Raw genomic sequence first — 25,317 nt, forward strand, 5'->3', positions numbered from 1 at the left:
GGAATGCAAAATTGGTGATTACTGATTGGGGCCTGGAATAAGAACCTCCCTGGAATTTTGGGTGGACAATACTTTTTGGTCATACATTATATTAAATACCTGAAATGATACTATACATAGGTCCTATGTTGCCTTTTGGGGCCCCTGGTCACCAGGGGCCTGAGGCTGCTGCTTATCTTGCCTAGTGGTGAAGCCCCTTTAAAGCTGATATGATGTATTTTTGACGATGGGTTTAACAGCCGGCACTCTTGTAAAACCAAAGGCTGGATAGAGAGGCTAGGTTTCATTCTAATTGGTTAGTTAGTTAGTTTGGTATTTCAGTCTCGATCCAACCACTAGACATGTCTAAACATGCCTCATTAAATCAAAATGTTTTCTGTCATGATTAAGATGCAACAAATATTTAAATAATTAACACAAATTCGTTCCATTTTCCTCCAAGCCAAGTCAAGTTTAGGGTATTCAGTGGGTTGCAATCTGCGACCTCACCGCTGGATGCCGCCAAATCCCGGACACTGCACCTTCAACTGGCCAGGACTCAAAAATAAATCCTAATTAGGATTTCCGTGTGAATCCCTAATAGAAAGTAGTTATAGTTATTACTAGAACAAAATATATTGATATTAAATCGGATAACTGATAACATTCATAACATTTGGGTGAAATGGTTATTCCCCCGTCGCCCACTGCACTGAAACATGCGCTGTGACATTTGTTCAACGGAAGAAAGACAACGATAAACGGAAATGTATTTTTTTCACTTCCGCCTCCACAGACCGCCGTCTAGTTGCTCCCTTAAGGCTGCCGAATTAGGATCTATTGTTTCTGTGTCAACACTCAACGGGATTTAAATGGACAACTCCGCGACATACAGTGGGTTCAGACAGCGTGAGTGATTCTCCGGGTTCAGTTTGGTTCAGTAGCGATCACTGAACGCTCATTTTATCCCCAAACTGGACCTTGTACATTTGACCAACCTATGCCATTTCTCACTTAATTCTAATGTTATTGGTAGGAGTAAGCGCCGTCTGTTACGCATGTAAAGCATATGTTTGCAGAATTGTTACAAAACAATGCTCGACTCGATAACAATCTGTGTGGATTAAACATTAATTTGTAACAGGGTATTACATCCTGGCGGTATCTCGAAGTTAGAACCGTTAACGTTACTGCATCGCTTACTGCACCCAGTACTACACCCAGTACTGCACCCAATACTGCACCCAATACTGCACCCAATACTGCACCCAATACTGTACCCAATACTGCACCCAATACTGCAACCAATACTGTACCCAATACTGCACCCAATACTGTACCCAATACTGCACCCAATACTGCATCCCTTACTGCACCCAATACTACACCCAGTACTCCACCCAATACTGCAACCAATACTGCATCCAATACTGTACCCAATACTGCACCCAATACTGCATCCCTTACTGCACCCAATACTACACCCAGTACTGCACCCAATACTGCAACCAATACTGTACCCAATACTGCACCCAATACTGTACCCAATACTGCACCCAATACTGCATCCCTTACTGCACCCAATACTACACCCAGTACTGCACCCAATACTGCAACCAATACTGTACCCAATACTGTACCCAATACTGCACCCAATACTACACCCAATACTGCACCCAATACTGCATCCCTTACTGCACCCAATACTACACCTAATACTGCACCCAATACTGTACCCAATACTGTACCCAATACTGCACCCAATACTGCACCCAATACTGCATCCCTTACTGCACCCAATACTGCACCCAATATTCCACCACTTAGTACTGCACCCAATACTCCACCCAATACTGTATCCAATACTGCATCCCTTACTGCACCCAATACTACACCCAATACTGCATCCAATACTGCACCCAATACTACACCCAATACTGCATCCCTTACTGCACCCAATACTACACCCAATACTGCACCCCTTACTGCACCCAATACTGTACCCAATATTCCACCACTTAGTACTGCACCCAATACTGCTTCCAATTCTACACCCAATACTGCACCCAATACTCCACTCAATACTGCATCCAATACTGCATCCAATACTACACCCAATACTACACACAATAATGCATCCCTTAATGCAAGTTATATAATCTTTCAAAGAGCTATATAACATAAGGTCATCCATTTTTCGATTAGGTACTCGAAATACACCATGTTACTGTAATCTTGAAACTGATCACTTCATAAGACTGATCATTGCCAGGAAGCAGTCATACGAACACCTAGTTGTAAGTGATTATATTGTCATGCAACGCAAGATGCTGGAGGTTTCTGCTTATTTGTCCAGCAATTCATTTTTCAAAGCAGAACCATTAATGTGTTTTTGTATTTTTCTTATACGCTCTTTAATTTTAAAAGTATGTTGTATGTCGAGCCTATTGGAGGTGACTGAATATGGGCATTTCGTGAGAGCTGTCAAACCGTTTGTCCCACTTCAGAGGCAGCACAATTAAAATGTATTCAAGAAAAACACATCATAGTAATGCATACAAGTATGTGCTGCTTTGCTTATGTATGCTTGCTCTTCATACACGCTTCTCCTTACAAGTAGGAATCACAGATATTTCTAACAAATGTTCATATGCATGCATACATGAAGTTGTTGAATATTACATACATAACTGCTGTGCTGTTGGACCTCTAATATGGTTGTGTGTTTCCATTCTGTATATTGGCAATTGTCGTAGCAATTTATTTAAGAGATATTTCGTAGACAGATGAGACTGCTAAATGCAAAAAAGCACAATAGTTGTAGACAATTAACCTATTTTAATGTATGCATAGACTCGACTCCTCTGTATCAGAGTGAGCCCAGTATACGGGTCCACAGAGCTATTTAAACAGTTTTACATCTTCCCCACATTGCAATTGTCAATGGTCAAATCAAATAATGTTTACCTAAAGGACAGAGTTGTGTTCTCATCAACTAGAAAAATGCATTTGGGTTTGTTTCTCCCTTGGTTTACCCCAGGCACAAAGATTAGTCAACACTAGGAACAGTTAGGGTGGCTAGACAATAGGATTAGGAAACAAAGCTTAGATGATTAAAAGGCAGCCACATCCAATCAAGGCCAACAGAATAATGCATTAAACGTCGTAGTATGGATACATACAATGCTCAGTGGATGGTCATTTCACACAGTTTATTCCCCCCTGGTGTCCATCCTCTAGAGCCGGCCATGCGTCTGAGGAGCCTCCCGGCCGACGCTGCGGACCCCAGCCCGCTGTTTGAGGACACCAGCAGAGTGGGGCCAGGAGCTCAGCCCGGGGGCTACAGGTGACCACTTACCTCATGCACTCACCTGAGAAGTGTTGTCAGGCCGGACGGCACCCAAGAAGAACAGGCTTATACTAAACAGGCCTGTTAAACATGAGTTGACGTAGCTCGTGTTTTATTACATTTAATACATTTTTGATCAAATGATTAGTTTTAAGAGGTCAACTGTGTGAACTGCTCAATGGTAAGTAGTAGTAGGTTGCTGTTGTGGTACATGGCTGTGCCACAATTGCATCACTAAATAGAATTGCGGATATATTCACTTCAACAGAGTAGATAAAGAACCCAAAGAATGACCATTGTCCACCTCTTAATTTTGATGGAGCCATAATATAGTTGATCTAAAATCAGTTTTGAAAGCATTTAATATTTTGCTTTCTAAAATGTTAGGTTTGTTATGATGTTGACGTCAACAGGGGCCAGCCGGCTGCGCCTCCAGCAGGGGTCTATCCTGGGCAGACCATCCTGTCAGACCCCATGTCCAACCTGGCCATGGCCTACGGCAGCTCCCTGGCCTCACAGGGCAGAGAGATGGTGGACAAGAATGTAAGACTGACTCACTCTGACTCTTGTTACCTTTAAATAAGAAATGAGTTCAGTATAAGTTCGAATATGTGTCAATAATACATGTCCATAAAAATAGAAACAACAGTTGGCGAGGTTGTTGAAGACCTATATGGACAGTGAATGCAGTTCTAGGATTAATAAAGTACAACTGTCTGTGTGTGTGTGTGTGTGTGTGTGTGTGTGTGTGTGTGTGTGTGTGTGTGTGTGTGTGTGTGTGTGTGTGTGTGTGTGTGTGTGTGTGTGTGTGTGTGTTGCAGCTGGACCGATTCATCCCCATCTCCAAGCTGAAGTACTACTTTGCAGTGGACACAGTGTATGTGGGGAAGAAGCTGGGCCTGCTGGTGTTTCCGTACTTGCACGAGGTATGAAGCCTCAAAGAAGAGCGCTGATTTCACAACTGGAACATTCCGTCCTGCAATACATTGTAAAACAGTGGAAGTCCCTAGAGGCCTTCCTTATTTTGGGTTTCGTTATCTCGTGATCCCGACATCAACCGCTGCTGTGAAAGCATCATCAATAGAGCAAGGTGACGTCATTCAGTAGAGAGCCACTGCACGCGGCTGTTAAACGTCTGTCTATCCAAGTTGGGACAATTCCATATGACGTCAGCTGTCTTTAATGTTAAGTCTTTCACAAATATTGTTTATCACGTGATCAGCATATCAGCATGTCGTGATCTCGAGATAATCCAAAATAATAATATTGCACGGCCTCTACAAACTTCCATAAAAATCCTAGCCTGAAGCATTTATGTTAAACTGTATGATCATTCAGTGATGATCGTCCTCTTATCACAGCTTATAACCACGGTCAACATGACTCGCATATCATTCGGAGACCAAGAACTGAGTGTGGAAACAATAGGTTTGGTTCCCCTAACGGGTGTGAGTGAGAGGGCGGCTGTGGTTCTGCTCTGACTGGTGGTTTTCTGTAGAACTGGGAGGTGAGCTACCAGCAGGACACTCCTGTGGCCCCCCGCTTCGACGTCAACGCCCCTGACCTCTACATCCCGTTCATGGCTTTCATCACGTACGTCCTGGTCGCTGGCCTGGCTCTGGGCACACAGAACAGGTATGCGCATGCACACCTACCTACCTCCTGTGACATCCACGCCGTAGACTCTGGACTCCCTAACCCTTTATTTTACTCGAGTTACTCGCTATCGTTTGTAGTTCCTATGTTTGTCTTGGTAGCTAGCGTCTTTGGACTCCTATTTTCTAATATATTTTTGTTTGTCTATCTTCTTGAGGGTGTGCTTTTATTTTGTAGCTCTTGCTTCCTGTTTCCCCCATCGCTTTCTTGGAAAAAACATTTTCTTGGTAGATTTATATTTATAAATGTTTTTATATAATAGTAAACCTTACACTACCCAAGTCCCATGCCCTAAAATATATTGGAATGCACTCTTTGGGGCCTCCCAAGTATGTCATGCAAAAGAGGACCCAATAATATTTTTTGTATACACTGATTTAAGTTATTCAAAGATGGAGCTATGAATGGTGAACACATCATACCTTGTCTTGCCAGGTTTTCACCAGAGCTGCTGGGAGTTCAGGCCAGTTCAGCCTTTGTGTGGCTGATCATGGAGGTGCTGGCTGTGCTGCTCTCACTGTATCTGGTCACCGTTAACACTGACCTCACCACCGTAGACCTACTGGCATTCTCCGGCTACAAATATGTTGGGTATGTGTTGTCCTATTGAACATTTAAGGTACTTTTGGATGTGTGTGTATTGATTTGTTGGTGTTTATTGTTTTTTTTTTATATTGTTTGTTTGTTACATTACGATACATTTATGTTCATTTTTTAATGCATCTTTATTTTTGTAAGCTTGACCTAGCAACATTTTTAATTTCGTGAATATTTTCGTAAGTTAAAGCTATTGAGACACAATTCAGTTGAGATATCCGTCCAAACTTTGTTTGCTCTCTGAGGGTAATGAATCCAGAGTTTGGCAAATTTGTAAATTGTGAGTAAGAAACACAAATTATAAAATGCGTGCCATCTCCCCAAGCTGCAAAAGTGAAGCCTCACTAAAATCCGGAGAACGAGGCGTAAGTCATTATATGATGAGGACCTCTCTCTCACCCTGCTCCACCCCCCCGTCTAGTATGATCGTCGGTATGATCGGAGGCCTTCTGTTTGGACGACTCGGATACCACCTCTCCCTGCTGTGGTGCTGTGCAGCCATCGTTGTCTTCATGGTGGGTAGTCCAGATCTACTGTAGGGTCTCTGTGCAGAAGCATTTATTCCAGATCATTTTGTTTACTGTGACCAGTCATGAGCCTGACCTGTTGACCCTGGTGCGTTCACCGCTGTCCAGATCCGCACGCTGCGTCTGAAGCTGCTCTCTGAGGCGGCGGCAGAAGGACGGCTGGTGAGGGGAGCCAGGAATCAACTGAGGATGTACCTGACCATGTCTATAGCTGCAGCGCAGCCCCTCTTCATGTACTGGCTCACCTATCATCTCGTCAGATAAGTCTCCCGGGTAACGCGTCCACTCGCAGAACACGGAGCTGCGCTCTGGCCCTGAGAGTGACAATTAAAACGACTACGACAAAACACAAAAGAAATACCTGCAACATCTATTCTCGGAACGCACGCAAACAAAGATGTAGCACAAAGCACAGAACAAAGGCAGGATTGTCCTCATGACCTAGATGAGGCCCCTCTAAGGATTGTGTCCTGTCCTCTCATAGCGCCGATCAGTGTCATCGATAAAGCCGACTTTTGGATTGTCATTTGTATGTTATGACTAAGAGTCTTTTGTATACCCAAGTATTGTTTTGTTGGGTTTTTCCGCTTTTTTTCTAGCCGTATGTATATATGTTTTATGTAATGCGAAAGTATGTTTCTGTAGCTTTTGTAACGTCATGGTCTGCGACAACACAAAAAAGCTTTGGGGAAAAAGCACACTGAAGCCATCCCAGCCCCGCTCAGAAAGGACTCGTCTGTGTGTAAAACATCTGCTCGTTCGACGGCAAGGGCACAACTCAAAAGCCTTCGGCGACATTATTTTTGTCAAACTCTGTTTCTCGTTGTGTTTGTGTTGCATTATGTTCGTGCTACTGCCTTGATGTTGGCCAGGAGGCTCTTCAGCAGAAGAAGACAAGGACCTCTTGAGGCCTCCCACTTTGTGTAAAAAAAGATTTTTTTTGTAGTTCTAATGTGATTCAGGGCAGACATGTTCATGGACATTCATTTCAAGATACGGTTATAGAAATTAGGTATACGGTAAGGATGTAATATAACCCGGGTTTTAACCATTAGTATGCATATGTCACTATTAAATCCTAACGGCTACATGTTATGAACTATGTGGACCGATGCCAAGTCGTTTTTGATACCGTTTTAAAGACCAGGTTATTTATTTTATTTTCATATTGAAAGACGTTATGGTGGGCTATGATTTGTGAAGCTTTAACCTCCCTCATACTAGATACTTTAATAAATAATGAAGATGAATTACATTTGAAATGTATCTGGTATGTGCTTATGTCTCCCTTGTCACTAACTTTTGTTGTTGTAACTACTACATCTGTTTAAATCACAACCTATTTCTACTATACCCTTCAGAAAATATGGATCTACATGAGATTAGGATTTGTTTTAACATGGCTATTCCAAATAGTCAATTCCAGTGTTTCTCTCTTCAAAATTCAAACTCCTGAGGTGCGTTCACACCAAAAGCGAAGCTAAAATTCAATCTCATGCAAACTGCAAACTTTTCTTGTGTGGGTGATTCAGCGTCAAGTGAAATTCCTGCCAAATTTCAAATATTTAAACTCAAGCGCACACGCAATTGAGGAGGATCCACGTTTGCGCCAGTAGAATTTGAGCGACCTGTCTCGTTTGCGCCACGCCATTTGCGCCGCTGACCAAAAATGTATCTATTTGCAGCTGTGCATTGACTTTGTACGTATTTGCGTCATGGCTTTTGGTGTGAACGCACGGTCAGAGGTTGTTTGAAAGTGTTCAGTTCTCATTTATTTTGATAACATCCCGATAAATAGAATATTGCGTTCTTTGCCAAAGTAAACTGACCCTTTTCATGATCTATTAAGGCAAACGGCTTGTTTTATTTCAGGCTTTTAAATATATGTAATAACGATTTGTTTACAGACTTCTTAATAATAAACAACCATGGATACTACTTCTTTATTTTTCTTAATTAGAGACATTTAGATTTGTTGCATAACTAGTTAAACATGCGTCATGGCCAATGTGTGTGGATCCTTGTAGCCTTGTTGTGGAGGAGCCCAGTAAAAGCCACCTAGCTGGAGAGGGGCTGCTACACCTAGTGAGGTGTAGCACTGACTGCAGGGTTACAAACATGACAACACAGCAACTTATCTACTAATCCTCTGCCCTTCCGAGTCCTGAACTTAGAACTGCATTTAGTTCCAGAGATATTTCTGTTATATGACAACCCAATCCCACACCAAAATATAGAGTAGCTACGTTGGTCCACAGCGGAAAACATTGTTGTGTCACAATAACGGCTCTAAAATGGGAGTGCCTACGTTTTTATGATTATTTTTTATAGGCCTGTCTTATGTGATTATGTGAAAACAAACGTTCCCATATAGGTACAATAAACAAATAAATAAAGCTAAGAAGGTTTATTCTAACAAGGGGGAAACTACAAGAGATGAAAGCACATTGTGTGTTTTACATGAACAGAGTGAACGTCTTAAAAGCTAAATATACCAGTGAGTCTACCAGTTGGGTATCTTGAGCTAAATAAATTAACCCATGTATGTATGGTGTGACATAACATCTTAAGGTGTGCTTTATCATTCCTTCCAGAAGCCTCTAGGGTGGTAAATGGCTGCCAACAGCCTGCTCTTTAGACTTTCCTTGATGGGGTGTCTCCTGTAGTTGGGTAACAGTAACAAGGAATGGCAGGTGAGGGCTTCTGGGAAATGGAGTTCAGTGGCATTGGGCAGGATCGCCACCGTCATCTTTACTTTCATTATCCCGATAATGGGTACACGATCCAGACCTGTGAGGAACACTGATGGCAAGACCGGTTATGATACAGATGATGTTACAAAGGTACATACATCATATGCATACTATGACTACTAAGTAATGTAGCAGCATGTTTAATACTCACAGAGAAAACGTTTCTTTTCGTCCTCGGTCAGTTCATCAAACACCTCCCAGAAGGTTATGATATTGGGGTGTGTTTCGCTGTACTCTCCTTCATACACTGTGTTCTGGGGGAGTTACAGACAGATTAACCATGACTCAACATTGCCATTTACTCATAGCGCAAACGCTTCTATCCGAAGGTACCGCAGTGAATCCAGATAAAACCCTGACTGAGTTTCAGAAAAGAAAGATGTCACATGAATTGTAAATTATAACTTCTGACCCGATCATAATAACTGTAGAACTAAACGTAGCCGTTTAGTTCTTTCTCGTTCTCAACATATTTTTTTGCTCTTTCTTCTTTCATTTTCTTGTTTTCTGAATGTTTTTCTCTATTTTTTTTGTTTATCGTTCTCCATCTTTCTCACAATTCAAAATCTTGTTTTTTTTGTTTCTAAATGTTTCTGTTTCTAAATGTTTTCTGTCCTCCATTTTCTTTCCATTATTTCAGGGTTTTTTTCTCCTCGCCTTTCGTCTTTTAGAGATGTTCTCCTTCTCCATCGTCTTCACATTTTTTGGATTCTCACATCTTTTTTCTCACTTATCTTCACATTCTGAATGTAGTTTACTCTTTTTTTTGACATTTTTCTCTTTCATCTTGTTCTCGTTGTCCACCTTTTATTTCTCTTTTCTCAATATTCTCATTCTCCATCTTTTACCAACATTTTTCTGACCTTCCATTCTATGTTTTATAACTTTTCTTGCACACAATTTAGTTAGTTTTTCTTTTGTATATATAATATTAAAAAAGCTGATATATTTTCTTGTGAAACCAGTAAAATATTCAAACATTTAAATAACAGGAAAGTCAGGAAACAACCACATGCTGATATAATGATCTCCTCTCAATAAAATAGTGTCACTCGTTATGCCAAGTAGTGCAGACCTGCTTCATCACGTTCCAGTCAGTGAACTCCTGGCCCACCATCACGCCTCGTAACTCATCTGGCTGGAAGAACTCCACCACGTCTCTGTTGCACACCTTGAAGAAGCCCCTCTTGAACTCTTCAAACACCTTCTCAACGGATTTGTTGAAGACATAGTTGATGTAGGCGTCGACAAACTCTTTCCTGTGGATGGACAAAGTGCTATGCTTTAGAAAAAACACTTGTGTTGGTAAGCACCATTTGAACACGGTATAAATATTATTTATGATGGCCTGAGGGTTCTTATATAACATTTAAAAGTCTGGGAAACAATAACTAGTACTATTGTTCTACTACAATAATAATGTAGTACTATGGTTCTACTTACAATAATAATGTATTTCAATGTATTTCAGAATCTGCAATGGGTCACTAGCAATGTTGTCCATACATGTTTCATTGAACATAAATGCACCACTGAAATCAAATGATTTCATGTAGATGCAAACAGGGCCGGATTAAGATATTTTACCAGGAGGAGGCCCCTATATCGCTCCCACGCACATGACACGCACACAAACTCTCGGCACGTGCACTGACACATCCACGCTTTGAAGTCCACAGAACCACTCTATGAATATGATCGCACACTAACAGTTTAAAGGACAAAATGTATGTGCCATGACATACACTGTAGACTATAATAAACCAATAATGTAAATGTACACAGATTTTAATTTATTCCAAAGCAAAAACTAAATAGCCAGGGAATGGCCATTATTACTCACAAACCCAAACCCACAAAAAGGCAGTCAGATATGCCTACAGTGCAAGCGCAACATATCCAGGGTGGGAAGCATTTGAATTAGCCTTACATACAAACAAGCTATTTTAAAACTATCCTACAATTAAGGGCGCCATACAGTATCAGGGAGAAAACATGTGACTCACTATCATCAGTGATATTAAAGGGCCCGTTTCCTGCTCTTTTTCAATGCAAAATCATCAACAAATAAAATCTAAAATCATCCATAAGCTCTTCTAAGTCCAGTTTGCGCAGTAGGTCATGCTCTATTGACATCAAAGTCAAATTGTTCAGTCTGTCTTCACACATTGATATCCTCAGTCTATGCTTAATAATTCCCAATTTGGAAAATGATCTCTCCCCACTGGCATTACTAACAGGCGATATAAGGTACATCCTCAGTGCTATGTCAACATTTGGGAAAAAAAGTTGGAGATGCCTCTCCCATATTAATGAAAGTAGGTTCCTCGGTGCTGTAGATGTAGCTGCAGCAGCGGGATCACCAGCCAGCGGATTAGTGGCAGCACTGGAGTCTTCTTTAGTAATTCTGACACTCTCATGGTTTAGAGCTTGTCATTTTCTTTTTATGGCTTCACTCACACTTCAATTATTTCTGTGCTCACTCTGATTTTTTTTAACGCTATGCGAGTTCCGTTGAGGCCCTCTGGTGGCGAGGCCCGGATAATCCGGCCCTGGATGCACAACTAATAACTTTCAGCCAAGTCCCGATTTACCAATTATGATAAGACGATTTGGAATTAGCCGGGATGCTGTTCAAGCCAGTGAAATCAAGGTCCTTGGTTTTGAAGAATTATTGAAAGAACAATAATCACGTGACTCGTAAACTTGCCCCCTTGTGGCCAAATCTCTGAACAGTCAGTGCTGAAAACTCAGTTCTGAATACATACAATTTAATGGTGTAAATGTACACCTTACATGTTTTTCAAAATAAATTTTCACCCTTTCAAAACTTTTTTCTAAATGTATGAACACCTGTTTGCAAAATTCTATTTACAAGGTTTCAAAACCGGGAAACAAAATAATACACTGCCAGAACCGTGTCAGATTTGAAACTCTGCAAGTGTGCTGGTGAAAAATGTTAAACTGTTGGTGAAAAGGGTGAAGAAGGAATGTTTGAAACTTTTTTTCAGGCTATAATCTCTTTTTTCAATGTTGCAAAACCTTTTTTACAAGGTGTTGTTTTCAAACACAGACTTACAGGCCTTTGAAACTATTTTTTTCAGGTTTGAATGGGTGGGAAGGTGCTGCTAGGACACAAGCTGAAACTTGATGAACCTCAACTGGGTCGCTGAGCGAGGGTGTCTGATGTATGAATGATGTATGAGTACCTCAGGTTACATCAGTGATAATGAAAGTTTGTTGCAATACATCTATATGCTTGCAGGTTGGTACATGTAAGTGATTAAAAACATTTCTGCACTATCTGAATTCAGCTTTATTGCTTTGTCTATCTGCTGGATGTATGTAAAATGGTACCGACTGATGTTATGTGAGCACTGAATTAATTTCAACAAACATTTTTGTAGATGTGTTTATAAAAAATATATATTGTCAGGTCAAAGCATATCTAGATGATGATAGATTGACCTCAATCATTCATAAACCTACTTGTTGGAACATGAGACAGGCTTCCCTTTTGATGTTGAATCAAGTTCCACTATTCTGCCATCCCAGCCCACCTGCAACACACAATGATGCATGAGCCAATGAAATTGCTTGTCAATTAGAAAAGGCGTAAGGAAAGCCCATAAGGCCTTCTGTTTGTAAGAAGAAATTCACCCTACCGTGAAGTTGAGGTCCAAATTGTCAAAGTCCTCAGAGGTGTAGTCTTCCAAAGTTAAATGCAAACCCCTGTAAGGATGGCCACCATTGATTTAGTTGAACTGCCTTCTACTCCCTGAACTAGCCTTTGACATTTACTTGGTTCTAATTGATTTCTAGAACCATAGATACTCTATAAAAGTTTTTGAATTATACAAGTGATTCAAAATAGAAGTTATATTCTTATAAAATAACATCTACATATTAGTATTAGATAACAATATATGGACCACAGGAAGTCAAATTCCAGGCGATTTATTTCTGTAAAACTGTGACGTACCTTGCTACTACTGGCTCAAATTCTTTCATGTCTTCATAGGACGGTTTCACGTTGAGCAGCTTCTTGAAGAGAACTAATGGGAAAGGCAGGTTGATGATGTTGTGGTTGTACAAGGCAATGCCACACAGAACCCCGAACAGGAAGTACTTCTCCAATCTGGGCGGTTCAACCTGTCTCACACAAACACAGGTTGATGGTTGTTAGTGTGGAGTATAAATATATTTACAAAACGGATGGCTTAAATCAAGCGATCTGATTGGTTCCTAGCTGTTGTATAATGAGCGTATACATAACTGCTATGACGTCCAATCAGTTTGCAGAGTTCCATATCACGCTGCGCCTAAATTTAACTTGTTTATTTATTTATAAAAGCAATAGCATAGTTCACTGAAGCCTAAAAACATGTTGATTGATGGAGAGGGTGGAAATGTTGTTTTTCTGGGAGTGAGCAAGGTGACACTAACGAAAGCAATAGGCACACAGCAAGTGAACTCCTCGATAGTAGGCTAAATTTCTACCGTCTCTAGCCTAGCCTTCTCTCTGAAGGACGCTACAGTGTGTTGCACAGTTAAGGGGGTCGCCGTCCCTCCGCTTCACGTTGGGCCGAACAACACCCCTTAACTGTGGTATAATGAGAACATTCTACAGTCGTGAGCTATTGCTTAAATATACACTATATTGAGAAAAGGCTTTTTTTCTAAGAAATTCATTATTATACCCATATTTTGTGTATGGGATAATGTATATAACGCCGGTCATTATCGGGAAATAAGCCCTTCAGGGCAAACAGGTTCGCCCTGAAGGGGCTTATTTGTTACCAGCATTCGTAGTGTTGATCAGCAGAGAAATAGTCCGCCAAAGAAGTTGACGTCGCTTAGCAACCGAATATGCTGGGGTTGATAAGTTACCGGACTACTTGCGGAGTGATATGAAAGACGTGAAAAAAATCCACCCTCCTCGACAGTGGTCATTATATGCTTAACAACAGTCATTATCGAAAAATACTTGACCGCCGGAAGTCGAGAAGGCCCATGCAAGTGAACGGAACGTTCCACAGCGTTGAGAAGAGCCGTGTAATAAGTAACTTCAAGTGTATAGTAATAATTGTGTGTGTTAACTGTGTAGACATAACAAAAGCTGTGACGCTTGAAGGTTATTCTCACCTGGGCAGGGAACCAAGCTAGTGTCTTGCCTTCGTTATACATGAACATTTCTGACCCTGGGTCCATGAGCTCCTCAAACACGTTGATGAAGAAGTCTTTTTTGTTGACCAGTGTCAGCTTCATTTCTTCTTTGAACTGCACCTAGATTACACAACAGGCTTTAGTGCACTTTGAGTCATTCAGCCTCACAGACTTCACATGCACACATTGCTCGACACTAGAACCCAAAGCCCTAAAAGGGACAAGGAAGTTTTCCCCCACAGCCATTGACATGAGGCCTTGAGAAGAAAAACATTTAATAATATATCATTAGAATATAATAACACTTCTACAGAAGAGGATTAGGGCCACGTTTTTTTTTTACTCTTTGTAAAGTCAGAATTCTAAGATTAAAGTCAGAATTCTGAGAATAAAGTCGGAATTCTACCTTTCATCTTTTAATTCTAAGAATAAAGTCTGAATTCTGAGATTAAAGTCTTAATTATTTTTTAATTCAGGCCCTAATCCTCTTCCCTATCTTGTGTAGGTCAGGGTGTGGTTCCCATCCCTTATGTTGCAAAGTGACTCTCACTGACCTTGGTTCCTTACAGGTAGCCTACCCATAATTCTGACTTTAAACTCAGAATTCTGACTTGAAATTCATAACTCTAAAAGAATAATCACATGCGACCCTAATCCTCTTCAGTACACTTCAACTAATGAGCAGTATGTACATTTTTTCAATGTTGTTTGAAAACTCAATCAACGGAAGGTACTCCATCAAAAACAACAAGTCAAGCTTAAATTTTCGATGCAGAGCGATTTTTACCCCTAAAGGATGAATGACCTCATTCTTGTGTTTGTTTTCAATGTAAAGCTCCGTTTGGGGCCTGTGTTACGGTGAGTTGACATGAGGCTGATTTTCAGTGGAGCCCCGGCATAAGAGGGAAAACATAGGACTGGAAGACACACAAAAGAGACAGAAGTTTAACAGTGACATATTTACCAAGAGTGGCCTCTTGAACAGAGAGTGGTCGGCTGAAGACAGGTGGCGGAATGTATCTTCAACCAGATGTGTTCGTCTCAGTTTGAGCTGGAACCCTGGGGCCGCTTCAGGGTTGTCCTGGATACTATCAACATGTGTATTCTGTAAGAAAATAAGCAAGGCTCAATTCAAAATGTAATGAAATTTTTACGAAAATGCAAATAGAGGTTGAATTGGCAGTTTGAAGAAACCTGCCAGAGTAAGATGGGTTTTGAAGTTTCCCCGTCCCTCCAGCCCTCCTCAAAGCCACTCCCCTGAACATGTTACTAGCTTGCTAGCTTTAGCAATAGGTCTGATTTGACGAGCTTATTACATGCCTGTGACAGATACCACATTTTTTTGATTTATTGTTTGCTGTCAGGATGTAAAGACAATTTCGGCAGATATATCAAACAAATAGACCTTACTTTAAATGATAAATTATCCATTTGAATTATTAAAATGGTCCAGTAGATAAAATATACCATTTATTCGATCATGCTTTTCTGCATATGGTGAAAATGGCCTGAATTGTCATTTTGTAAAACAATAATGATAATTTTTGATGGATCATTTCTACATAGTAGGCCAAAAAGAGATATATACAGACATACCTTGAGATAAGCTGTGTGGATGTTAAAGAACGCCAACTTGCAAATGAGATTTAACACAAATGGATACTGGCAGAAGATGGCTGGTAGGTTCTCCTTTGCCTTAAATATAAGAAGGACAATTCTTAGTTATAACAACAAAATTACAACAATCTAACATTTAATTTAGACATTTTAGAGTGCTCTATACTGTAACCACAACATTCGAGTGCTAATGTTTAGTTGATGTAATTGTTGTAGAACCACTTTACACACAAGCATGATTTAGCAGCTGAAAAAGCTCATGCATTTGATATCTCCAAATGAAAATATATGAATACACGATAAATGATTTGTTTCTACCTCCTTTTGTGAGTATGCAACCCAAAGGCTCACATCCACAATAGGGTTGTACAAGTGTTCAATCTGGTCAATGTAGAACGTACTCAGTGGAACCTTCAGAGACTGCTGGGCTTTATTAGCCTGTGAAAACAATACATTGATAAATATTCAACAATAACATAGAACTTTTTGAAACCATATTATGCCAATAATATAATTATAGTAGTATTATTATTATTACTACTATCATAATTATTTTAATTATATGTATTATTATATTATTAATAAATAAAACAAGTTTCTGCGTGTGTTACGCACGCTCAACCTCTAGTTGTCATTAAACCCATAGCTATAATGTTGAAACCCCAGTCGATAATGTAACAAATTTCTGCCTTTAATGTTACAATGTATAACATTTTGGTTCAGCTATTACGTAATGAAGCACGCATAATCATTTTCTCCTTACATTATGAAGCACGCATAATCATTTTCTCCTTATATGCCATTTTCACACATGTCCTCCGCATTTTTGCCGCATTTGTATATCAGGAGATTCGACCCTGAAGGTTATTCACACTTGATGCTATATATGCAGACATCGATGTTGTTCAGACATCAGTAGAATCAACGGGGGGTTTAGGGGGGTGGGCTTGCAAGGGACGTGTATATGCGTGTGCAGCTGTGAACTCATGTATTGTAATTTATTGTATGATGGTGTAGTTTTAGGGTTATGATAAGACCAAGACCAAGGGCAAGAGGGCAAGATTGTGGAGACATTGGCTACCTGACGTGAGAGTTTTTAACCAGAAAAATACTTAATTGAGATTAAAAATCTCATTTTCAAGTGACCTGGCCAAGACAGGCAGCAGGAGCCGACAGTCACACGTAGCATACACACAAAACATTAGAAACAAACAGTCGGCAGGGGGGAGGGGGGGTATCAATATCGCAAGACATTTCAGGAGGATCAAGGAGGAGATTATTATAACATCTGCAACTAAGTGTAGTCTTGTGGTGGACTCAATAGACATAATTCACCATTGACATGTTTTCATTCTGTGTTATAGGGGCGCCGTCTCTTTAAGAGGTCGACTTGTTTGTTGATATGCCGGCCGGCGCGATGTTTGAATTGAACTGTTTTTGTATGATAAAATAAATGACATGCCGTTGCATTGTCGACGTGAGAAATTGTCTCTTCACTTCTTTTATTGCAATTTCTACAGTCTATAGACAGAACGTCTTACCTGAGTTTGTCGACGGCCGGGCGTTAAAACAGTCGGAAGGGGGGAGGGGGTATATCAATATCGCAAGACATTGTGGGATGCTCAAAGAGACGAGTAATATTTAAAAATAAATGGTTTAGCAAAAAAGTGTAGTCTATAGACATAACGTCTCAGCTGGCAGTGTGTCAACGACAGAGCTGTTATCTCAATCTTGCTGTTGTCTTGCAACTTCTGTGTCCACGTGCGCGTGTGTGTGGTGTTTGTGCGTGTGCGTGTGTGTGCATGCGCGTGTGTATGGTGTTTGTGTGTGTATGCGGTGTGTGTGTGTGTGTGTGCCTGTGTGCGGTGTGTGCGTGCGTGCGTGCTGTGTGTGTGTGTGTGTGAACTGCGGGCTGCTTGGCACATGCGCACTTGACCAAGTGTGGAGGAGCAACTTGTCCGACAGGCCTGCTATTATAGTAGTAAGATGGTTAGGTTAGACCTGATCCATTAGGGCTCCTTTCAGCGTCCTAGAAAGTGTCATTAAAAACGAACAAGTTCAGGCTAGTTTCTCACCTTGTAGAGCATCTTGAGGGTCTCCAGCAAGATTTTCACCTGATTGTTATGAGACATCAGAAGGCCGTTCCTGAGAAGGAAGGACAGGGCCTGTTTGAACACCGCGATGTGATTGGTCAGGATGGCAGGGGGCAGGGAAGACCAACAGTCTCCTTAAACAACAATAAAAACAACATTGTACAAACACATTATATTCTTCCTGTAATACGTATACTACATGTAATAACTTATAATAACCTATAGTACCTGTAATAACCTGTACTCCCTGTAATTACCTATATCCGGCACAGAGCCTGGAATGGAAACCGAGACTGATGGGGCGAGTTACGCTTTGTTTCCTGTTTTGTCACAGAGATATTCTAAGGGGATTATTTCTTATTCTGAAGTGGATTTTAACAATACTGTGTATTTCTACAATGACCAGTCGAAAAGGTGTTAATTTGAAACCTTTACAGACATGTTTTTACAGTTTACTACGGCTGGCTGAGTTTGTTTTTGCTAATCACAGAACCTTCGCCAACCTTCGTCATATTGCTTCCAGCAATATGAATGGTCAAATCTAATATGAAGCCAAAGAAAGTGGAACGCCCTGATCTCCCAGATTTGAGCTTTGTCTGTCATACATACCCCAGGGAGACTGCATAGGACCAAATGAACCAATCCGATTCAAGACAGAGATGACTCACTTAGTAACCCGGACATCTTTCCATTAAGCTCAGTGATAATGAAGGCCAGGGGGATGACCTCATTCATCACGCTGTGGTCCTCTTGGAGAAGAGGACATGTCAGAAGAACCAGGATCGCATCGGGGGACTTCAGCGCAGTCCTTGCGTTTAGGAGATGGTCGACAATAACGGAAAAATTGATCTAGATTGAAAATAATCACATGGTTACAGTTAAAATATAGCTAAATATATGCCGTTCATTTCTAATACATTGTTAAATTATCTATTTGGTCTTAGCTCTTTGTTTGATCCATGGGATCTGCAGCAGCTGGTCAAAGGTCAGGGCAGCCCCCTCAACATCAGCCATCAACTCCCCTGTAGTCGATGGAGACAGACTGGGGGAGAGAGGCACAGCGGAAGAAGACCCAGGTTGTAAGCTAAAGGGGAGCTTAACCTGCTCCCAGGATGTGCACAGGTGAGATATGTGGGGACTGAACCCAGAACCCTTTAACCGTCCAGCACTAAGAACTTACTTGGGTTTTGCGAAAGCAGCAACAAGGCTCGAACTTGAAGCCAACATTAACAGTATTTCTCTGCAATGGATTACAATACAATAGTTAGCACTAATGATACAGCAGTAATAGACAAAATATGGAAGAATATAAATATATATATATATATATATTTGAATATAAAGAATGCAATAACGAACTCTATAGCCTCATGATCTCCTTTTTCCATCGCCTGCCACTTTTGTATTTTCTTTTCATCAAACCGGCTGATGGTCAGGTCCCTCGTCAAAGTCTATAGAAAATCACATCAGAAGAAATAACAGAAATTAATTTAATGATGATAATGTAAAACCATGCAAAAGCAGACTCAGACACAAATGTGGTGTCATTACATTATCATTATTGAATGTGTTTCAATACAATACCTCAACTGGGGAGTAGAGGAAGTTTGTGTTCCATCCAGCGGCTATTTTCAACTCTGTGTTTGAAGCAGGACAAGGTGAAACATGTTATGTGACACTACGCTAGATATAATAGAGTTCCTATATAGGTGTACATGAAAATGTACAAAATGTACATTTGGGCTACATTAAAATAGAACAATAAATCTATCAATAAAGTTTAAAACATTTTTTTAAGTTCCAAGTTCTAAATTCTAATTCTAAAACACACCAGTGAATGAAAACACACAGTACCATTGGGTACAGTTGATGCACCATCAGTGGCCCATGGCAGTTGTACAAGAGCTGGTGTTGAACCCTCACTCCCACTTTGACCTTTAACCTCGCTGCCAAAGGTCCAAACGTGTCCCAATGAGCCCAGTATTAAGGTGTGGTGGCTGGAAATATCAAAATATACATACATTATCATCAGAAACCAATGTCACCAAATTAAAGTATTTGAGCTTCTCATGCTTTTGCAACAAAAACAACAATATAATATATATTGGTCTTCTATAATCCACCACACATCCACATGAGATTAGGTCATGGGATTAGTACCTGCCACATGCAATCTGTGAGACGGGTTCATGGATGCCCCGGACCTCTCGGGGTATTAGTTCACCGGCAGTAGAGCAGTGGCCCAGCTGCCCTCGGCTTCCATCTCCAAAGGTGAAAACCTTCCCGTCCTAGAGAGCCCAACATAGCAGGTAAAACACACCAATCAAACTCCCACTGGGACGCATTGGGTCTGCCCCCCCTCCTCTACAATGACTCTGTCCAGAGAGTGTCTGTCCGTCAGTTCGTCTGTCACACAATTCGCCTGCGAACACCAGCATAACTTTATGCAAATGTTCTGTAACTGCTGTCCGAGCAACAGCCAATGGGAGAGTGTGCAGGTCAGCTCTTCGCTCCCCCAGTAAACAATTTCTTCGCCTGCGATTACAAGTAGGCTGACTGAATAGTTTTTACGTAATATATATCGTCTTCTTCTAATTTTACTGATTACACACATATATATATATATATAATATATATTTGGTGTGGGGGCAGAAACCATATATAATTATACATAACATACATAACTTTATTTTAATGTTTGGGGGCAGAGCAGGAAATTTGTCTGAATATACATAACTTTATTTCATGCATTAGTGGAAAGCAGAACAAATAAGGGCCTTGAAGTCTTTAGTGATTACCTTTGTTAGGACCACAGAGTGTTCTGCGCCACAGCTTGCAGTGGCGACCTCTAGTGGTTTGAGGGACGGTACTGCAACAATGTTAAACCTACCTGTTGGACATATGGAGGACATTACTATTACCGAATCATGAAATTGAATCTAATTGACAGGAATAAATGGTTTTCATTGAATTGTATTCAAACAGCACAAACAACAGGGTCAGCAGAAATATAAACAAACAAATAATATCATTTTATAAAAATAAAATAATCAGACATTGGAATTTTTTCTTTTGTAAAACAACTGTAAATAAATTGAGTAAATAAATAAATGTTGATGAGTACCCTTCTCGTCCACTCTGTTGAGTCCCAGTTGGCCCAGTTTGTTGGCCCCGCAGCAGTAGACCAGGCCTGAGAGAGCGATGAACAGGCTGTGGGTCCCGCCGGCCGCCACCAGGGTAACTGGTACCCCCGTGAGAGAGGGCACCGGGGCGGGGCAGGGCTGCACGGACACAGCCTTCCCTAGACCCAGCTGGCCGTGACTGTTGGAGCCCCACGAAAACACGTCTCCGGCTGGGGTGTGTGTGGAGGAAAAAACGGCCACACATCAACACACTCGGTTCGGTTAGGCCTTCCTCGTTGTAAAAGGTTGGAGTGCATAGGAAGAGGAAGAGCTTTGAGCTGAGAAGAAGTGTCGGCTGGTATGCCGGCTCTTGAAAATGTCTGAAACTGTTTTTTGAACAGAGGGAATCGTTAGGGCCCTCTAAGATACTCTAGATATTATATCTACAGTATTTTATTAATAATAATCATTAGAATTTGACAATCAACATCTACACAAAATTATTATTCATTATTTCAGGGGAAATAAACCCTTCAAACATGCCTTTTCAATTTGTTGGTATGTGAAGCTCTGTGATTAACGGTCCCACTATAATCATATCTTCTTCTTCCCCTCTTCCCTCTCTCTGTTATTACTAACTTTGTGATGATGATTAAGTTCCACCCGCTGTGAAGGACACGAATCACAAGCCAATAAGCTAGCTAGCTAGCTGATTTGGTTTACTTCACGATGGCAGCCGCCGCGAGTAACGTGACCACTAGTGAGGAGGACATGGTTTCTGATTTATTATCTACGCCGATGTTACCTTTTAATAAAAAGTTGGAATTAAGCAAGCTGGAACTCGGCCAAGTATGGCTCCAGCGGCGTCGCCCCAGAGAACTTTGGCAGCCAGACCGGCGTACCGCCACTGGGGGGGGGGGGGGAGGAGTGAGCCCTGACTGCAGTACACAGGTCGAGGAGTGGCTCAACGTGGGTGGAGCTAAACGTTTTTTACTCTGCACACTTGCCCAATAGAAAGAGGAAGAATGTGTGTCTGAGTCTATAATATTGGGCGCCTTTCTGCCTAGAGGTAAGTTGCCGTTCTCTGTTCGTGAAAAAGGTCACAAACAAAATTTAAATTATAAACTCATTTATGGAGAAACCAACAAGTTGATCATTAAACTATTCGTGCAAGTAACGTGCATAGGCCTCATGTTTATGTCAGTCGTCTGAATAATAGTCTTTAGGCTTTGTTTTTGGCAATTTTCAAGTAGATTAGCCAACTAAGTTGCCGCTCTCTGTTTGTGTAAATTAGAAACTAATTTATGGAGAAAAAACCAAGTTGATCATTAAATTATACATGCAAGCAACGTGCAAATCCAGCTATTCAGAATCTGTTTCTGAAGTATTGTTCAAAGCAGTATTATTGTACACACATCCATCAAGGTTGTAGAGGTGGTTTGCAGTCATTTCTCCATACACATATCTTGAATGAAAATTCCAACTATTCAAAATGTAATTACGACTAGTCAGAAAGAAGTTGTTGATATCTACAATGTTAATTCCGGATAGTCAAACTTAGTTGATGAATGACAATTTGGCTTGCCATATGAATGTGCTGCTAAGCTGATTGCCACTTATCCGACCGGGCCTGGACAAGTCCTCGTCCTTGTCCGTATTCAGTTTAGGCATTTTGTAAATAATGAGGGTTCACCTGCACAGTTGCTGCAAGTTCTTGATAGCGATGGACTCAAGACGACATTTGCCAATGTTTATGTTACACTAAAAATGTTTTAACACTGCCTCTCTCGAATTATGAGGGTGAGAGGTCTTTTTCCATTTTCAAAAGAGTAAAACATCTGCTTAGGACCACAATGTCACAGAGATGGCATTCTGCCCTTTCCCTCCATCCCGCCATCGAACGTAAGCTCGGGGGGGTCTCGATTTTGAGGATATTGTCCACCAGTTTGCACGTTCAAAGTCAAGAAAGAGGTTATTGTGAGATCGGTTTGCTGTGTATCTTGGCAGATTATGCTGATACTGAAGTGTTTTCAAACTGTTACTCTTAGGCATTTGTGCATCTGTAAATCATAAGTTGCTATTCAAAATCACTTGACTGTTGAAGCATTGAATAGTTAGGCCGACAATATGCATCTGTATTTAAGTTATAAATTGTTGAACATTTCAACATAATTTATCATTAATCTGCACTTGATGATGATGTCCACAATGTGATTATTATTTATTGTGGCAGCTATCTATGTACAAGATCATAGAAGACGTACTTATGGTTCCCAAATTAACGGTTTTGTGTTCACTGAAACTTTGTTCACATTTGTTGACTGTTGATTAGGCTATTGCTAGAGTCTAAGCATTTAGAAAGAAAATAAAGAAATCCAACAAATATTCAAATATCAATAAATATTACCTTTCGTTAAAGCCAAGGAATGGGAGTTTCCACACGCTACTTGGACTACTGGAACAGGAAAATGCAGCAGACTGTAAGGAAATCACGTCTTTGGTTAGTTAATGAGTTCATTTATTATGGACATTGTTGATGAATGAATAATCTTCAAATGTTGCCAGGGACCACAATATTATTAAGAATGATTTTGTGTCTTGACCTTGGTGTTTGGATCATAGACGTTATGTTTCCAACGCCGAGTTGTCCATCACCGCCTGCCCCCCAGGAGTACAGGTCTCCAGCTGTAGACAGCAAGAGGCAGTGGTCCTGACCGCAGGACAAGCTCACCGCACTTCTACAACCTGACACACGTCCTGCAGTGGGGAACAACAGACAAATGCAAATGAATTGTGGGAAGTCGGAGGGAGTGGGACTAAAGTCATCGTGAACATTAAAACAGAATGGAATTTCAAAGGCTATTAAATATTTATGATACACACATTATTCTCCATTTAGTTCAGTTTTCAAAAATGATTGTTGTGCCTCAGTACCGAAAGGATTCGTGTTGTGATATTTGCCCCACCCCCTTCCAAAGTCTGCAGCTCATGACTTTCGTTTCTTTGATCACTTGCAGGAGAAAGTGAAACTTACAAAGTGAGCAAACCAGGCTGAATGAAAGGATACATAACAATTATTGTATAGATATATAGGGTAATACTAAGCGTAAAAATAAACACGTTGATGTGAATTATGTGTTACAGATGTCGATACATGGTAAATTGTTTATATAGGCTAGTCCTATGCCTATTGTTTATATGGCGATTTTTTTTTATATAACCTCAATTCCATGTCTTGCAGTGAACCCATATTGAAAGTGCTCATATTGTATAAGAAAACTCACCTGGCTTCGTCTGATCTTCGACACTATTTCGACCAAGTTGTCCTTTGGAGTTTTGTCCGCAGGACAGCACTGTGCCATCGCCGGTGAGGAATAAAGTATGCTGCTCACCACAACAGATGAGTGAGATGTCTTTGTTGATGCTCCACGACAAACGAGCTGGGTTTGGTTCGGCGGAGCAGTTTTTCCACCTGTACAGCTCCATCGTTCAGTTTGAACTAAACACGCGGACTTAATAAAACCAGAGTTAGATATAAACCCCCATCACGTAGTCCTCCGCCCAAAGAGACTGAGCGCTGCTTTCGTTTCCTACTGGATCTGCCCATCCCATAATACCAGGGTATAATATAATCTCATAAGCAACTCTAGTCGTAAACCAGTGATATTAAAAAGCATCACATTGATATATCATGACATGAGAAAGTTGTATATTATATTATGTCATTTAATTAACGGAGATAATGTGATTTTCTGTCTGTCTGGGTGTTAATAATTGCACATTTATTTCAGTAATACAGTGTACACACAATGTTTAATGATATAAAATTATGAAAGGAAAGAAAAAATAAAATAAAAAATAGGCCTACGTGATGATCATAAAGGCTTACAGAAAGTGTGATAAAAAGAATTAGAGAAATCGAATCTTTCATATATTCAATGCATATTGTAGGAGCCATGAAGGTATTTATTAATGGAAATAGATTATTTGGGTTATTTTGGTTGTTATATTTCGTAACTTTTATTGTTTATTTTGATATCACAGTAATTGGGTAACAATCATAGGGGCGGTAACATCTAGTTAATATAATCACAGGTGCGCTGGTGCGGGCGGAAGTAATTAAGAAAGAGAGGGTGAGTTACTGGGAGGCCGTATTTTTTGTTGACCGCTGTTCTTGCTTAGATCGCTGTTCTTGCTTAGATCGCTGTTTTTGCTTAGATCGCTGTTTTTGCTTAGATCGCTGTGATCGATATTCTTCATACTTTGAACACGTTATGATAAGTTGTCCTACTTCTACAATAAAAACCGGTAAACGGATCTGATCTCAGTGGATATTTTGTTTAGTACAGCGCGTCGGACAATCAGCTTACACCCTACACTCAGCCTCTCAGCGACTGCTTCGTTTGGATACTAGTCGCTACACATATCGTATCCGGGGACTCAGCTACAGGCTTATGC

General features: G+C 40.6%; 2 protein-coding genes across 3 annotated transcripts; one reads left to right on the plus strand and one right to left on the minus strand.

Moving 5' to 3' along the window:
- The first annotated feature begins 768 nt into the window (after nt 1-768).
- On the plus strand, nt 769-7,363 carry yif1b (Yip1 interacting factor homolog B). Its single transcript, XM_084467079.1, has 8 exons — nt 769-888; nt 3,220-3,325; nt 3,742-3,871; nt 4,150-4,254; nt 4,827-4,963; nt 5,420-5,575; nt 6,003-6,096; nt 6,217-7,363. The coding sequence occupies exons 1-8, from the start codon at nt 852-854 to the stop codon at nt 6,370-6,372; spliced, it is 921 nt and encodes a 306-aa protein (XP_084323205.1). The 5' UTR covers nt 769-851; the 3' UTR covers nt 6,373-7,363.
- A 116-nt stretch (nt 7,364-7,479) lies between these two features.
- LOC311342242 (putative E3 ubiquitin-protein ligase HERC6) lies at nt 7,480-24,434 on the minus strand. 2 transcript variants are annotated; one of them, XM_084467069.1, is made up of 23 exons: nt 24,144-24,434; nt 23,463-23,616; nt 23,267-23,337; nt 20,862-21,089; nt 20,536-20,627; nt 19,898-20,025; nt 19,592-19,734; nt 19,322-19,374; nt 19,097-19,188; nt 18,918-18,977; nt 18,683-18,779; nt 18,406-18,586; nt 17,720-17,871; nt 15,963-16,082; nt 15,624-15,722; nt 14,992-15,132; nt 14,007-14,147; nt 12,844-13,013; nt 12,527-12,593; nt 12,351-12,421; nt 9,937-10,120; nt 9,013-9,115; nt 7,480-8,910 (listed from the first exon to the last, which is right to left on the minus strand). In XM_084467069.1, exons 1-23 carry the CDS (start codon nt 24,343-24,345, stop codon nt 8,690-8,692), a joined length of 2,970 nt encoding a protein of 989 aa, XP_084323195.1. In that variant the 5' UTR covers nt 24,346-24,434; the 3' UTR covers nt 7,480-8,689. The 2 variants fall into 2 exon arrangements, with proteins under 2 accessions (XP_084323195.1, XP_084323196.1); XM_084467070.1 differs by lacking the exon at nt 24,144-24,434 and adding an exon at nt 23,743-23,795.
- Nucleotides 24,435-25,317: the final 883 nt, after the last annotated feature.

Source organism: Micromesistius poutassou (genome assembly GCF_964030765.1).
Source record: "Micromesistius poutassou genome assembly, chromosome: 4".
Lineage (NCBI taxonomy): Eukaryota > Metazoa > Chordata > Actinopteri > Gadiformes > Gadidae > Micromesistius > Micromesistius poutassou.

Excerpts from the sequence above, each read along its gene's own strand:
- yif1b (XM_084467079.1), top strand. The coding sequence starts at position 852 with ATGGACAACTCCGCGACATACAGTGGGTTCAGACAGC. Across the intron at positions 3,872-4,149 it reads GAGAGATGGTGGACAAGAAT|CTGGACCGATTCATCCCCAT; the intron begins GTAAGACTGACT and ends TGTGTGTTGCAG. Across the intron at positions 4,255-4,826 it reads TGTTTCCGTACTTGCACGAG|AACTGGGAGGTGAGCTACCA; the intron begins GTATGAAGCCTC and ends GGTTTTCTGTAG.
- LOC311342242 (XM_084467069.1), bottom strand. The coding sequence starts at position 24,345 with ATGGAGCTGTACAGGTGGAAAAACTGCTCCGCCGAACCAAACCCAGCT. Across the intron at positions 21,090-23,266 it reads TTCCTTGGCTTTAACGAAAG|CCGGAGACGTGTTTTCGTGG; the intron begins GTAATATTTATT and ends CACACACCCCAG. Across the intron at positions 14,148-14,991 it reads TGTTCAAGAGGCCACTCTTG|GTGCAGTTCAAAGAAGAAAT; the intron begins GTAAATATGTCA and ends TGTGTAATCTAG.